The following is a 15399-nucleotide window of genomic DNA, read 5'->3' as shown; positions in this document are numbered from 1 at the left end:
AAATATCCTATTGGTAAGCTGAGAGAACTATAACATCAAAAAGCATCTCATCAGTCCTTTTGAGCGATTTGCGCACATAACTATACCGATTTATCAAATTAGCATGATGAATGCGACAATTCTTTTCTGCCATGAGGTCATGCAAACGACGCGTGCATGTTTAGCTTATGAACTTCAAAGTGCATTCCGTACTCACATTGGCAACGGCAGAGTCAAACAGGTGATGCATTGCTTATTAAGACAGACCTACAGTAGTAATGCCGATACTCGAAAAAAGGGAGGTTTAGCTGGTAGTCCTGCCAGCTCACAGTAAAGTTCTATTGCGAAAACTATCACGCCCGAAATATGTCTGGTTAATTACATTAACAAGTGCCTTGCTATAGAAAGCGAATTTGGTTATATCCACCTAAGAATTTTACGAATTTTGCTATATGATTTAGCCAATTTTTCTCCTCCCTCTAAATCTAGAAACCCAAAAAAAGAACACACCTGAGCAAGACGTCACAGATGGTGTCTGAGTAGATGCCGACACAAGGTGCAAGGCTGCCAACACAGTTACGAAAATCATTCTCGTTATCGAACAGGGCTTCTGCTATCTGACGCTTCTAGCTCGAGTTTGCTTTCATGGATTGTGCGACGCCGTAATTTATACCAACACTACAACCTTCGCAGGACCAGTGTTTGCGTTCTCGTGACATTCTACGTGTTTGTAGCGAGCATGTAGCCTTCGGGCCTTCCAATGACGGTGGGCATGTTCGAGACTGATAAGACTACTGCTGTGGAGAGAAGCACCGGAATCGGCTCTGGGCCTCAACACGAGCCTTTTTTAGTGGCACACATCATCGTGCATTGATGGCGGAGCATGGAAATTCACTTCCGTTGCCCATGTGAGGAAAGCCCTTCGAAACAACACAGAACTTCATGGAAGGCCTGCTAGCGTCAGCGGAGCTGTACCGCAACACATTGCGACCTCGTTTCACGAAACTGCAGGGTTGCTCTTTAGCGATAACGATACGCACACCAAAAAAAAAAAAAGCAAGAAGACACTTTTTGCTAACTAGTCTAAAAAAATGGGACAAGGTGACAGGCTGAAGGCCAGACCTGCATAACCTTAGTGAAAGCTTTCCAGAACATTTCTGCTGTTCAAGTCCAGCTATCGTGGACGGATGGACGGACAGATATTAATGGCACCTCCGTTGACCAGGACGTGTCTAGCGCCACCTTGACAGAGATATAAAATGGCGGCTTTATCTATTTTTCATTTTACCAATTACCCGCTATATACTTGTTGACAAGGAAACCTACTCCTAGTTGTCGCCTCTCTGGTAAATCTCGATAACACAGTACATGCCCATCCTTCAGTACAGTTTATGCCTCATTAGGCCTCCTAACCTCACTAAGCCCTATGACATCCCATTTCATACCTCTAGTTCCTCTAACAGCACTGCTAAACTAGCTTCACTAGCTAGGATTCTAGCGTTAAACGTTGCCAGGGTCAGTTTCCAATGGCGTCCTGTCCAGCGGAGCCAGGAATTCTTAGCACCCCTTGCTGCGTCACAGGTTCGACCTCCGCCGTGTTCAGTTGTTCCGCAGCTGCTGGTGACTGAGGGCCGGGGTTTTTTGTATATGGCATTTTGAAATTGTATATGACAGTCCCAAATAATCAAGAATGCTGGCAACATCCGCTTTGGACCACTCAAAAATTCGTGATTTTTGCCTTTGAACAGGAGTCGGTGTGCTTAATTGGGAGGGTGCATAATGTAGCCTTGTGATCTGAAACACCATCTACTACCTCGCATTAATAATTAGTAAGGAGAACTATGTCGCTAATAAACGTAAGGGGGCACGACACCGCTTTCACCATGAAGCACGCACCGTTTGTGTTCTTCCAGGTTTTCCTGGTTCTTCATTACCCTTGGAATGCACCGACTGCGGATCCACTGAAATTGTGGACGCTGCCAGACGTGAGAAACCGCCTTTCTTGGAAGAGATTGCCAAGTTCGGCTGGCAACTAGCGTCATGTACATCCATCCACCCCGCAATCAGCGTTGGAAGCGAGGGATATAATCTGCAACCGTACAGTGTTTTCTTGGGGCACGACACTGCTTTTGCCATGAAACACTCACTAATATTTGTCGGGCTAGTTAGTTCATAGTTCAATGCAATAAAAAGCTGCGCTAATAAGACACGTACGAAGGAAAGGCAGGACGCACACAAATGCGTCTGTGTGCGTCCTGCCTTTCCTTCGTCTGTGTCTTATTAGCGCAGCTTTTTATTGCATTGAAACACTCACCGTTCGGATTATTCCAGGTTAGTTGCAATGATGACTCTATCTGCTAAAATCTCCAATCGTTTTTCGTTCGTGGTGTCGTGCCCCAGACACTGGTTGAATGTTCTCACTGGTTGTAGGACTAGAATGGCACTCTGTATTAGCAGCATTCTCTTAGCGCTTTCTGGAAACGTGGAGTCGAATCCCGGTCCGCCTGGCACCGATCAAGAAAGCGCCCTGGCAACTGTACTTGCGACGATCCAGAGAATTGAATCTCGCCAGGATGATATCAGGAATGACCTACGCGCACTAAAGCAGTGGCAAGCATCAGTGGACGTTGAGCTAAAAAAAGCTTTCTGCTAGAATTCGCACAGTCGTGGTCGAAATGGTAAAAATAAATCAAATAATTTTACGCCATCCACACAACTGTCTACAATAGGTCACTCAAAGGTAACCGAGCAATTAAATATAATTACCTCGCAATGTGACGACACAGAAAACTGACTTCACGCTCTAACCTGCTTTTCTTTGGTATACCTGACGACCAGTTCGAAACATGGTACACCTCAGAAACGAAGGTGTTGGAGCTGTGTGCGGAACACCTTGGCTGCACACTTCAGCCAACACAAATTGAAAGGGCCCATCGGCTTGGTCGATACCAACCAGAGAAAATGAGACCAATCATCGTTAAGTTCACGCACTACAAGGACAAACAGCAGATAATATATAAAGGCCACAAGTTTAAAGACACGCAGTATGTCGTTCGAGAAGATTTTTCTTTCCCAACACGCCTGGCCAGGAAAAAAACTGTTTGATTTCGCAAACTTGGAGGGCGAATCGTTTGAACTCAGAGTCGATATACTGCGCATGAACGATACTGTATATATGTACGACGCTACTTCTGACACTGTCAAACAATGCACCCGATAGCAAAAACGGAGAGCGGTTGTAAACAAGGCAGACTATCATCCAGAGCCTTCATACGGCGGGAGTGCCCACCCTCCGCGTTCCATATCATTTACTAACATACGTAGCATCCTCCCAAAGCGCACCTAACTCAACTCATATCTAGAATAAAATGACCCTGACGTCCTAACATTAACAGACACGTCGCTGCCCCGGATATAAATGACGATGAAATCTTACCTCAATTACACGATTTTGTTATTTACTGGAATGACAGACCTAATAAAAGATGTGATGGCGTAATGATCGCCATAAAAAAATGCATTCCTCCCTTTCGTGTCACCATTTCGTCCCTTCCAGAAAGTTTATGGGTTGGCATCACGTCCTAATCTATTAAGTCTCTTCTTGGTATATGTTACCGACCATCAGATAACTCAGAAACTTTCTTAACAAATCTGTATGCTAACCTCTCATATATAAAAAGCAACTTCCCAAAGGCCGGCATTTAGTTATTCGGTGATTTTACATTCCTTCCTTCCAAAATTACATTCCTTCCTTTCGTGTTAACATTTCGTCCCCTCTAGAAATTTTATGGGTTTGCATCACGTCCTTGTCACCTTCACATACTCACATACATAACAGATACTCACATAACACATACTCAACGCTGTTGCCCATTTACAACGCTTCCAACATTGTCCGTAAGATATCCGCTCAAATCGTTGCAGATTTGCGTCCAAGTCATCTCTTTTGTCATCAAAAGGAGCCATCAGCTTCCTCGGACAAACTCTCGTCGATATAGACGCTCCTATTCCTACCTCGGAGCCCCGATCGTCATCCGTGCTCCCCTCGCGTTCTCCGATCAACTGCTGCTGTTTACACCGCAAAACCTCCTTCTATCGTTCCATTCTTACTTCACGTTCCTCCGATTCCTTCGCTTCTATCGCTCTGAATTCTGCTTCTCGTTCTGCGGCTTCACGCGCTGTTTCACGCTCTCGCTCCGCGGCTTCACGCGCATCTTCACGTGCCTGTGTTCTTCAATCGCCTATTCTTTGCTTAGTCCTAGCTTGAGAGCTAACTCTAATATCTTCGCCAAGTACCCCGCCGGGGTGGCGCAGTGGTTACGGCGCTCGACTACTATTACCAAGGACGCGGGATCGAATCCCGGCCTGGGCGGCCACTTTTCGATGGAGGCGAAAAGCAAGGCGCCCGTGTGCTGTATGATATCAGTGCACGTTAAAGAACCCCAGGTGGTCGAAATTTCTGGAGTCCTCCACTACGGCGTCTCTCATAGCCCGAGTCGCTTTGGGACGTTAAACCCCACAAGCCTACCAACCAGTCTTCGCCAAGTCTATACTGTCAGCCGTCGAGAAATCTGAAAGATCTGGGACAAATATAAAATAAACAAGAAAATGAATCCTGGGCCCGTATTTCGTGTTTGCGTCGTTATCTAAGTGTCGCCATCTCAAATGACCTCGAGTCATCTGATTGGTCAAAACGCCGGAACCGGATGTTGCCAATACGGAACCCGATGAAGTGGCAACATCACGTTCCGGTGTTTCCGCCAATCAGATGACTCGAGGCCAGGGAGATAGCGACACTTTCGATAACGACGCAAACTCGGAATACGGGCCCTGCAGGCTCGCCACTTGTTTCTTTGTCACGGATCTCCAGAGAACGCTCAGGCCAAAAGCATGAACTAGACGCCAGCCTTACCCACACGGACGCACATTTAATACACACACAGAGACGCTAGCACGCAAACAAAATTAGCAAGAACTAACGCACCAAAATGAAAAGATAGTTCTGAAATCCAAGCGTCAGCACCTCGACGAGAATCTTTATTGTGTCAGAGAGGAGTTGGCCAAGAAAGAAACTGTTGTCATTTTTGTCTGTTCAAATCGCTGGTTATTTTATTCTTCCTAAACCTTTAGATCGAGCTCCACGCAAAGCAGTGTTTTCCCTTCACTTACGACTTCAATTTTCACATGTATTGTGGATTCCTGAAAAAGATTGAAATGGTTGGTGGTAACAAAACAAATGAACACACACACATATATGTGATGCACATGCTAATAGCATTCTATATTTTTTGTTACTGTATTATTAAATAAAGCAGTCAACTTTTTTGCAAGCAGCTTAGAGTTTTGACTTTTTGTTTCTGGTACTACTTTGAATAAAAACTCTTCACATTTTGTGTCAATAATCGGGTGATGACAAAAACTTCTAAATTATATGAACATTATATATTATACATACTCAGAAATTTTAAAAATATTTTGGAAGAGTTCATTGTATTGTTTTTAAGTATTGTGTTTTCACGCAAACAAAAATAAAAAAGATCAATATATCCGCAGATGCTCCGTGGGTAGCGTTATAGTTCTTTGGCATTAAATTTTCAATATGCTCCCAATTGGTTTTATGGCAGTCATTGTGAACGCCGGGCAAATTTTGAAAGCAATATTTCACTGCGCAATGGAAGCTTAGACTATTCCCACTAGTGTGCACAACAGTATTCTACAATATCCCACAGTTTGCCCACAAGAAAAAGGCGTACCGAAAATCTGAACTCACAGTTATACTTACGCTAGTTATTATTACATGAGTTTCCGGCATGTAGACAGAAAAGTATTAATATTCAATGGTGTGCCTTATTCGTTCATTACACACGCAGATTAAACCTTATTAATGGCAGATGAGGATGAGAGATAAGACTCTATAAGGAGCATGTTAAGAGGTACAGCCTTTATCAAAAGTTTGCAGCCCAGAGATTTAGCTTTTAAGCCGTATAATATGGCTTCTGTAATAATCGAGGAAGTACTAGCCATTGGAGAGGGTAGGACGAAAAATATATTCTTCACTTGAGCAAATATGGAAACCTGGGAATGCATTTCGAGCCACATAGTATCGCTTAGACGTAGACTCCCTGAACTGTAAACTTTTGATAAAGGCTGTACACAAAAACGGGAAAATAGGGAAATAATTACTCATTCACATAAACCCAAGCGCACTGGTAAAGCTACAAATGTTAGCTACATAGCTTTCTTAGAAACTTCATCGTTAATGAGACCTTCTTGGTCCGGGCATCGAACTGGGACCATAAATAATATTGTGGCAGTCGCTCTACCAACCGAGCTAACCAGGATGTTGAGCAGGTCACATTGTACGGCAAGAACGAAATGATCATTACCTCGAAGTGGGAACGGTGTTGGTCGAATTTTTAAATATCCTCCAAGGTGGAGTAGATTTTAATAAGGGAGTAATTACTCAATGACATCCACCCAAGCGCAGCCATATGGTTACAAAGAAAGGCTACACAGCTTTCTCACAAACTTCGTAATTAAAGCAAAATTCGACCTTGTCCGAGGATCGAATTCGCGACCACCGCCTTCCAGGGCAGTCGCTCTATCAACTGAGCTAACCAAAAAGAAAGAAGATTTCTTTTTATTCCGACTAGACAGCATAAACAACGCACAGGAATACTGTGACATGACAACCAAAGCAATGATCACTTTCCGGCAGGTGCATGATGATAAAATGGATTCCATGATTTTGGTTCGTCGAGGACAGGCAGCCACTCAGGTTGAGCTGCTTGCTACTCGAAATCTTTCTGAGTATTGGTAACGCTCTCGGTGATATACTGATAAGCAGAATATGCAACAATCCCAAAGAAAAACAGCATCACGACAGTCAAGAAAGATATCTTCTATAGTTTCTAGTTTCTTCACAAATAACACAATCAACCGACCAAAGTACAAAAGGTGATTTGGCATGTAGCCATGGCTTGATCGGAAGGATGCTAGTAAGCAAGTGAAAAGAAAAAAGAAAAACAAGCGCACTGAAGGCTTCACCGGCATTATTTAAACTTTTTTCAGCACGTTGCGTGTGGGTCATAAAATATACACAGCTATAAACAGGCACGGGCAGGAACACATCAAGTAGGTCTTTCTATAACGTTTTCCTCGTAACAGTGGCCAGTCACTCATATGAAAATCTCGACTTGGGGATAGAAACTGCTCAAACAGTTTCTTGGAAAAAAGCACTTAATCGACTCAGACCTGCAACATGGACGACACTACATAATAAGGCAGTGATTTCGACAATCGCACTTGGAAAACAGTTCGCAGATAAATATTTTGTTGGCGTAAGAAAAAGAACCTGGTCACTGTCGACAACCGTAGCCCATAATACTGCACCATATGCCATAGAGTGCACTGGCTGATGCGCTCTCATATTGACGCCAAAATAAACGTTGGAAACACTCTGTGCAACTTTTGCAGGGAAATCATTGCCTAAAATAACGCTTGCAAAACATAGAAAAGTTTTGCTATTAAAGACATATTGCACGCAGTGGCTCTTGCAAACATAGAAAAAATGTGAGAATCACACTAGTTTGTGTATCTTTGACTCGCTTGTCTGAGCTCTGACTCGAGTGTGACAAAAGAACTTGTAGGTAAATAGTATCTCGGTCAGCTTAATTCAGAACGACCTAAACTTATGAATTCATCACTTCCAGCAGCCAAGAATCATAAAGTTAGCTAATAAGCTATAAAATAAACTTTTAGAGGTGACAAAACTAAACACTATATACCACACAACTTTCAAGAACCTTCAGCTGGTTTCAGTGGGCTATGACAGTGCGTCTTTTTTTATACTTCTCTTATACATACCAGCGATACTCAGTATAACGATCTTTCGAATGATTGCCTACCATTCAAGCAGTGCCTATGGCGACCTCTGCGGCAACAGCAGCAGAACGAAAAAGAGGAATGTTTTACGCGAGGCGCATAAAGCTCGTTCAGTCGAAAATCCGTCACCGAACTCAAATTGAGAACTACGGTGCAGGAGAAAATGGGCATGTAATTTCGTATCAAAACCGTTTTTAAACCGCACTTTGCGAAGCGTTCAAGCTGGTGTCATGTCGTTTGGATTTCCAGTCAGTATCAACCTCCGAGTAACGCTGGAGGATATTTTGCGTCCAGGATCCGGGATTCGAATCTACAACTGGCAAATGTACGTTTGCAACTCCATAAGCTGAGGATATATGCTCATATACACACTGTCCAACTCTATATCAAACAATGATATACAAGCTGCAGGTCCGTCCTACACACCGACCATTGCACTAATGCCAAGCTAGAAAGCACAAAACATGAACGTGTTAAGACTTCAACATCCCTGTCAAGGAGAGTCCACTGAGAAGTCAGACAAATACTGCGCCTTCCTTTACCCAAAAGCAACCTGCACAAAACAAAAAGCATAAGCATATAGGCGGAATGGAAAGGCGGTGTTAAAGACGCTTATTGTGTATTAAATCGTTGTTGTTGTTGTGGCTGTAGGAAGAAGGTTGGTTGGTTGGTTCATAGGAAGGGAAAGGCGCAGTATCTGTCACACTTGCTCTGTGGACACCTGAACCGCGCCGTAAGGGAAGTGATGAAGGTGGGAGTGAAAGTGGATAGAGAGAAAGGGGGCCGTAGTAGAAGGCGACGGAGTAATTTCGACCACCTGGGGATCTTTAACGTGCGCTGACATCGCACAGCACACGGACGCCACTTCGTTTCGCCTCCATCGAAACGCAGCCGCCGAGGCTGTAGGAAGAAGGAAAAGAAAAATTTGGAGGACGCTTAAGCTTCGCCTTCAAGAGTGGAACGCGATAGAGTTATTGCACCTCGTCGAGAAAACTTGTTAAACGCAAGGGTATTGGGGCATCCTCGCACCGGTACCCGCGTGGCCCGAAGGGGAGAAGCGGGTGAGCGAAGATAGTGATCAAAAGAAAGGAAAGACGCTTGATTCTACAACCCGTGAGGGTGCACGGCGAAACGTCAGGGGCGAGTGGCGCGCCACGTATCGGGGCAGCGCCGCACATTGCGAGGAGGGGTTCTTCTGTGTTTGCCGCAAGATGGCTCTGCATGTGCGCTGAGCGCAGAAGAAATGTAGCGCTCTGCGCACATGCAGAGCCATCTTGCGGCAAACACAGAAGAACCCCTCCTCGCAATATGCGGCGCTGCCCCGATACGCGGCGCGCCACTCGCCCCTGACGTTTCGCCGTGCACCCTCGCGTATCGGGGCAGCGCCGCACATTGCGAGGAAGGGTTCTTCTGTGTTTGCCGCAAGATGGCTCTGCATGTGCGCAGAGCGCAGAAGAAATGTAGCGGAAACGTACTTCGCTACTCGTGTAACTGCGACTTCTGTAAGTAACATGCTCATAATTACCGATATACACCGCAGTATAACGTTCTACGGCACGTTTCTAAGGCAACACCGCATTCACTAGAAGCGCTTTTGTACCGCTTTCAAGCATCGAACTCGTGGCTGAGTTAAACTGCATTCTGGTTTTAACTCAGCCACGAGTTCGATGCTTGAAAGCGGTACAAAAGTGCAGATATACAAGTCAATCCTGTACGAGAACATTTCATACACAGTGTTGTGCGGTTCAGAGAAGTGCATATGACACTTCCCGAGCAGCCACAATGGATTCATGTGCTTGACAGTTTGGTAAAACTGAAAAAGCTTTAACCCGCCGTATCACGCGAAAGTGTGCTGGCACGTTTTATTGTTCATCTCTTGTTTTGAATGTCCAAGTCTGCAATAAAGAAAAAAAAAAAAAACTCGTGACTGAGTGGTAGCGTCTCCATCTCAGACTCCGGAGACCCTGGTTCGATTCCCACCCAGCCCATCTTGGAAGTTGCTTTTTATTTATGAAGTGCATGCCGGAGTTTATCGCTCACGGCCAACGCCGCCGACGACACCGGCTTTTCTGCGACACGAGCTCCTTAACGCTACCGCGTTAAAATGCACGGGCCTGCTGCTGGCTCTGCAGCTGAGCCACCTCCGCTGCCTAGTGCAGACAGAAGAGAAAATAGGAAAGAAAGAAAAGGAAGAGGGGGAGAAAGACGCGCGCCGCAACAACACCCGTCATCCACCACCTAAACGGTGGCGGGTGCAATGACGGCCTACAACAGATAAAAATTCTGTGGCAGGCCAGCCCCCGCCGCAAGCGGCGGTGATCTACCTGCCCCAGTTCCTTCTATTAAATCGAAGTTGGTGTTGTTGTTGTGGCTGTAGGAAGAAGGAAAAGAAAATGCACGGGCCTGCTACTGGCTCTGTAGCTGAGCCACCTCCGCTGCCTCGTGCGGACAGAAGAGAAAATAGAGAAGAAAAAAGGAGAGGGAGAGAAAGACGCGCGCCGCAACAACGGCCGTCGTCCACCATCACCGAAGCGGTGGCCGGTGCAATAACGGCCTACAACAGGTAAAAATTCGATGGCTGGCTAGCCCCCGCCGCGAGCGGCGTTGGCCCATCGTCCCAACCCCCTAGGGCCAGGAACTGCCCTATTATATCGAAGCTTGGCCGTCCTCTTACTCCTGTAGGAAACCTTTCCTATGAAACGTTTAGGGTGGGTTCCGCTTCTGCTTCACTGCTATACCAAGCAATGAATCTGTGTATTTGCCGTTCCACTGCGTTGTCTGCCGTGCGGCGTCGAAAGCTGAAAATTGGACGAGTACATCCCAATATTCAAACGCTAGCTACTACATACCTGTATGAATCTCTTCAACAAGTAGGGAATGCGAACTTGCACGGAGTTCTCGCTGCTTCCAGCCGATGCGGGACACTTGTTGTTCCATGGCTTCCCGATTTTCTTCCCGATTTTATCGCTTCGCCCGCAAAGATTGTACTTGCTGTGATAGAAAAACAAATTCAGACGCTTTACTGCAATTCAGCGCTGTGCCTGATGCGGGAGCACGGCATTCCATTCAGTGAATGTATTACCCTCTCTGTGCGTGTGCGAATGTATACACACACACACGCACACACTCATAGAGCAGTCCTGTCAGCTTCGTTCGTACACTGCAACGTCTTGTATGTTAATTTGTGATTTTATGCGTGTATGCTTTTTGCCGGATGCGCCATTTACAGCAAACATATATATTATTTTCTTCGTAGAACAACGGGGCAGAAATATTTCGCTCTGGCGACGATAATGCGATTTTACCAGCTGCAGTAAAGGTACAAAACCAAAGCAAAAAAGAAGCAAAGATTTTGCGTGGTGGAAAAGAGCGTGTTTTTTATTAAAGCTTTTTATATTGGCAATGAATGCCTTTTTTTATATTAGACAACTACGAACACAAGTAGGAACAACAATGAAGTCAATTATTTCTTTTTTTTTTGCCATTTTGAGGGGTACCAGTACCTACCATGATCCGATGCCTCCGATGCAGGGCACAGTTTTGTTTCTATATGTCATGGTAAATATCACCACGGAATTCTCCGGCAGTTGTTCCTTCAATTCCAACGTGTAGTTGAATGTTGCCTTTTTTCCAGGTTTAAGATCGGTGACAGTAAGGCCCTTGATATCCGCGATGGCGCTATTATTGTTTCCTGTGCCAAGAGAGAGAGATATATATATTTTAATGGCAACAGGAGATGTCTGCCTGGTGGTAAGCCTAGCATGCTACTCCTGATGAGGGTTGAGGGATGAGGGTGACAGAGTGTGGGAGGGGAAGGGGAAATAAATGAGAAAAAAAGAGAATCGGTGTCGCACACTTTCACACGCACATAATCACACACAGATGAGTTTTAAAGGGTATTGATCAACCCTGTGTCCTTAAGAAAAGTTAACTTTCACACGCACATAATCACACACAGATGAGTTTTAAAGGGTAATAATCAACCCTGTGTCCTTCAGGAAAGTTAGTAAGGCCTTGGTAGCTCGCGCAGGAGACGATCCGTCGCACCAAGGACCCAGGACATGTTCAAGGCGCAAGGTTGTGTCTTTAGGTAAGCTTAAATTATTGCGCAGTGTCCTGCGATGTGTAGTAAACCGTTGACAGGAGGTTACCAAATGTTCAAAGTTTTCACACACATCACATGTAGACCACAGAGGCCTGCTCGCTATGCCTATTTTATGTAGGAAGTAGTTTGTGTATGACACATTCAAGCGGATTCGGTGTAGACAGTTTCAGATAAAATCAATAACCAAGATAACATCAATAACGCGATTACAGTTTCGTGCGCGTCGACATATATAAAGCGAGCTTCTTATGTTTAGGCTGAAAGTTTATTAGCGGTTTCGATCAGCCTTCAGGCTAGCTGACGAAAGCCTCCGCTGCAAGCACTTAATCGATAAGCCTTGATATATGCCATGTCACTGATGACGTCATAGATGGTGCTGCAATTGCGATGAATATATTATGTTCACATGATGATGGCCTACTTCCTTGTTAGAGACCTCGATTCCAGAAGCGTTCAACTGCTTACGCCTTAAAATAAAAATAAAATGCACGAGCCGAGGCTGAGGATCACTGTTTAGTCGTTTTTTTTTTGTTTGTTTGTGTGTTTGTTTTTTTTTTTTGTTGCTACACAACTAATTTAGCAATGCTGTAACCATGCTATGACCAACTTTGTTCATACCCGAATCACATGGTGTATATCCGTTTCGCTATGTTCGGTATATTTCACAGGTATAACCGAAATAAATGGCTTGAGCCAAAATTAGTCCGCCATTGTACAGCGCAAAACGACGAATCGCTTGACACCATCCGTAACCTCCTTCTACAAAAGGTTCGGACGCTGTGGCATCTTGAAGATCCCCGGAGGGAACTGCTTGGGGGAGCAAAGGTCGCCCGTGCGAATCCTCGTGTAGACTAGGCTCCGACTTAACTTGCACCTTTGTGGTCCATGACACGCCGAATTGTTTGGCACTACCCGAATCTTCTGCGTCAAATGGATGGCGCACAAATTTTATACAAATAGAGGTACTAAGGTATCCAACCTTAATGCCTGCATGACAAGGCTATAAGAGCGAAACGAAAGTATGGGCCTGAATGGCGGCTGTCGAGCACCGCCGCTACGCGTCTGTTGTTTCTTTGTAACTGTCATGTAGTCGGAACGGTATGGTTTCATTTTGGTCGCTTGGCATAATACACACACACACACACACACACACACACACACACACACACACACACACACACACACACACACACACACACACACACACACACACACACACACACACACACACACACACACACACACACACACACACACACACATACACACACACACACACACACACACACACACACACACACACACACACACACACACACACACACACACACACACACACACACACACACACACACACACACACACACACACACACACACACATATATATATATATATATATATATATATATATATATATATATATATATATATATATATATATATATATATATATATATATAACTACTTTGTAACTGTCATGTAGTCGGAACGGTATGGTTTCATTTTGGTCGCTTGGCATAATACACACACACACACACACACACACACACACACACACACACACATATATATATATATATATATATATATATATATATATATATATACGCGTTTCTCAAGGCCATGTTTCTACAACCAGGGCCATGTGAGCCGTATAGGTTCAAAATGGGAACCCGTCGCATAGCAACATACACGTACACACACGTGTGTGTGTGTGTGTGTGTGTGTGTGTGTGTGTGTGTGTGTGTGTGTGTGTGTGTGTGTGTGTGTGTGTGTGTGTGTGTGTGTGTGTGTGTGTGTGTGTGTGTGTGTGTGTGTGTGTGTGTGTGTGTGTGTGTGTGTGTGTGTGTGTGTGTGTGTGTGTGTGTGTGTGTGTGTGTGTGTGTGTGTGTGTGTGTGTGTGTGTGTGTGTGTGTGTGTGTGTGTGTGTGTGTGTGTGTGTGTGTGTGTGTGTGTGTGTGTGTGTGTGTGTGTGTGTGTGTGTGTGTGTGTGTGTGTGTGTGTGTGTGTGTGTGTGTGTGTGTGTGTGTGTTTGCGGGCGGGTGTGCGGGCTTGCGTTGCTACGCCACGGGTTCCCATTTTGAACCTACGGCTCACATGGCCTTGGTTGCGGGAAACGTGACCTTGAGAAACGTAGCTGGTAAAGCTAACGCTCTAAGATACGAGAGAACAGCTCTGCAGATATACCAAAGTCCTAGCTATTATGCAAAAAAAATAATAGTAATATGTAAGCTACAATATTAAATTATTTCAGTGGGGGCAGCCAGAGGCAGACAGAGGGCTTCTCATACTCGGACCAGTCTTCGTAGCCTCAGTCATCATCGCATGCAGGTGGCCACACCAGACCCACCTGTTACGCGAAAAACCCACCTCGCCCGAAGTCAAGACGTTCGCTCATGCGGCTTACACGCCACGTATTATGGCCCGCTGGCGTCAGTATACAGAGGAAATGATTACGTGCTCCCCCTGTACGACTCTAACGCGCGGCGGCATATCTCATCTACTCTGGGATTGCCCTGCTTTTTCTACTGGACGCTCCGAGATCAAACCCCACCGCCTGAACTACCGTTCCCTTCAAGAAACTGATGCCACCACACATGATATTTGCCAAGTATGGCTCGCTTAGTGGCCTGGTTAGAGTAATATGATTTGAGTGACGACCTAAACAATGAACATTCTGTCTACGCCCATTCACCCCCATCCATGGTCATTAACCTTCCCATTCAATAAAGGACATTCAATCAATCAATCTCATTTAATCCCACCGCGGTGGCGAAGTGGTAGGGCGCTCGACTGATTTATCCAGGGATGCGGGATTGAATCTCAGTCGCGATGTACGCTTTTCGATGAAGACGAAATGCAAGGCGCCCGGGTACTGTGCGACAAGTCAGCGCACGTTAAAGAACCCCAGGTGGACGAAATCTTCTGAGCTTTCCACTACGGAGTCCCTCATAATTTGAATCCCTTAGGTACATTAAACCTCATAAATCATAAACAATTCTCATTTCCTCGTTCACTTACCCGAGCAAGGCTTCAAGCTGGGTGTTTGCACGGACGCCGAGGTCAGTTGCAGGGTTGTGAAAAGGATGGCTCCAAAGATAATGGCCATAGTTGTAAAACCTGCTTCTGGTTGACGCTGCAAGTAAATGGTGCATAAAGCATCAACGGATGTTCGAGCGCACCCTATATACCAGAGTCTGTAGGCCTACATGTGCTTTTACTCATGCGTTGCTCAAGAGCCAATAGATGAGGCAGTGCACCACGTGCGTGACGCAATGACAGCGACGAACGGTTTCCGTCGTGTTATGGAGACAGATGTTCGCCACGCTGTTGACTCCTCTCATTTGCAGCGGCTCCTCGCTCTGATCAATGATTCATTGTGATGCAATAGCTCACGTATTTGACTGTACCATGCCAAACTATACCCAA

At 45.3% G+C, this 15399-nt stretch overlaps 1 protein-coding gene across 1 annotated transcript; it reads right to left on the bottom strand.

Moving 5' to 3' along the window:
* Positions 1–5008: 5008 nt before the first annotated feature.
* LOC146172822 (uncharacterized) lies at positions 5009–15137 on the bottom strand. Its single transcript, XM_084585043.1, has 4 exons — positions 14992–15137; positions 11371–11554; positions 10713–10854; positions 5009–5178 (listed from the first exon to the last, which is right to left on the bottom strand). The coding sequence occupies exons 1-4, from the start codon at positions 15077–15079 to the stop codon at positions 5098–5100; spliced, it is 495 nt and encodes a 164-aa protein (XP_084441169.1). The 5' UTR covers positions 15080–15137; the 3' UTR covers positions 5009–5097.
* Positions 15138–15399: the final 262 nt, after the last annotated feature.

Source organism: Amblyomma maculatum, chromosome 11 (genome assembly GCF_055883805.1).
Source record: "Amblyomma maculatum isolate TAMU_Amacu chromosome 11, ASM5588380v1, whole genome shotgun sequence".
Classification (NCBI taxonomy): domain Eukaryota; kingdom Metazoa; phylum Arthropoda; class Arachnida; order Ixodida; family Ixodidae; genus Amblyomma; species Amblyomma maculatum.
This window is presented reverse-complemented; position numbering and strand designations above follow the sequence as displayed.

What these genes read in the sequence shown, in the direction of transcription:
- LOC146172822 (XM_084585043.1), bottom strand. Translation starts at nt 15,079, where the DNA reads ATGGCCATTATCTTTGGAGCCATCCTTTTCACAACCCTGCAACTGACC. An exon ending in CAGCTTGAAGCCTTGCTCGG is followed by an intron (nt 11,555 to 14,991) that starts GTAAGTGAACGA and finishes CTCTTGGCACAG; the next exon opens with GAAACAATAATAGCGCCATC. An exon ending in ATCGGAGGCATCGGATCATG is followed by an intron (nt 10,855 to 11,370) that starts GTAGGTACTGGT and finishes TTTCTATCACAG; the next exon opens with CAAGTACAATCTTTGCGGGC.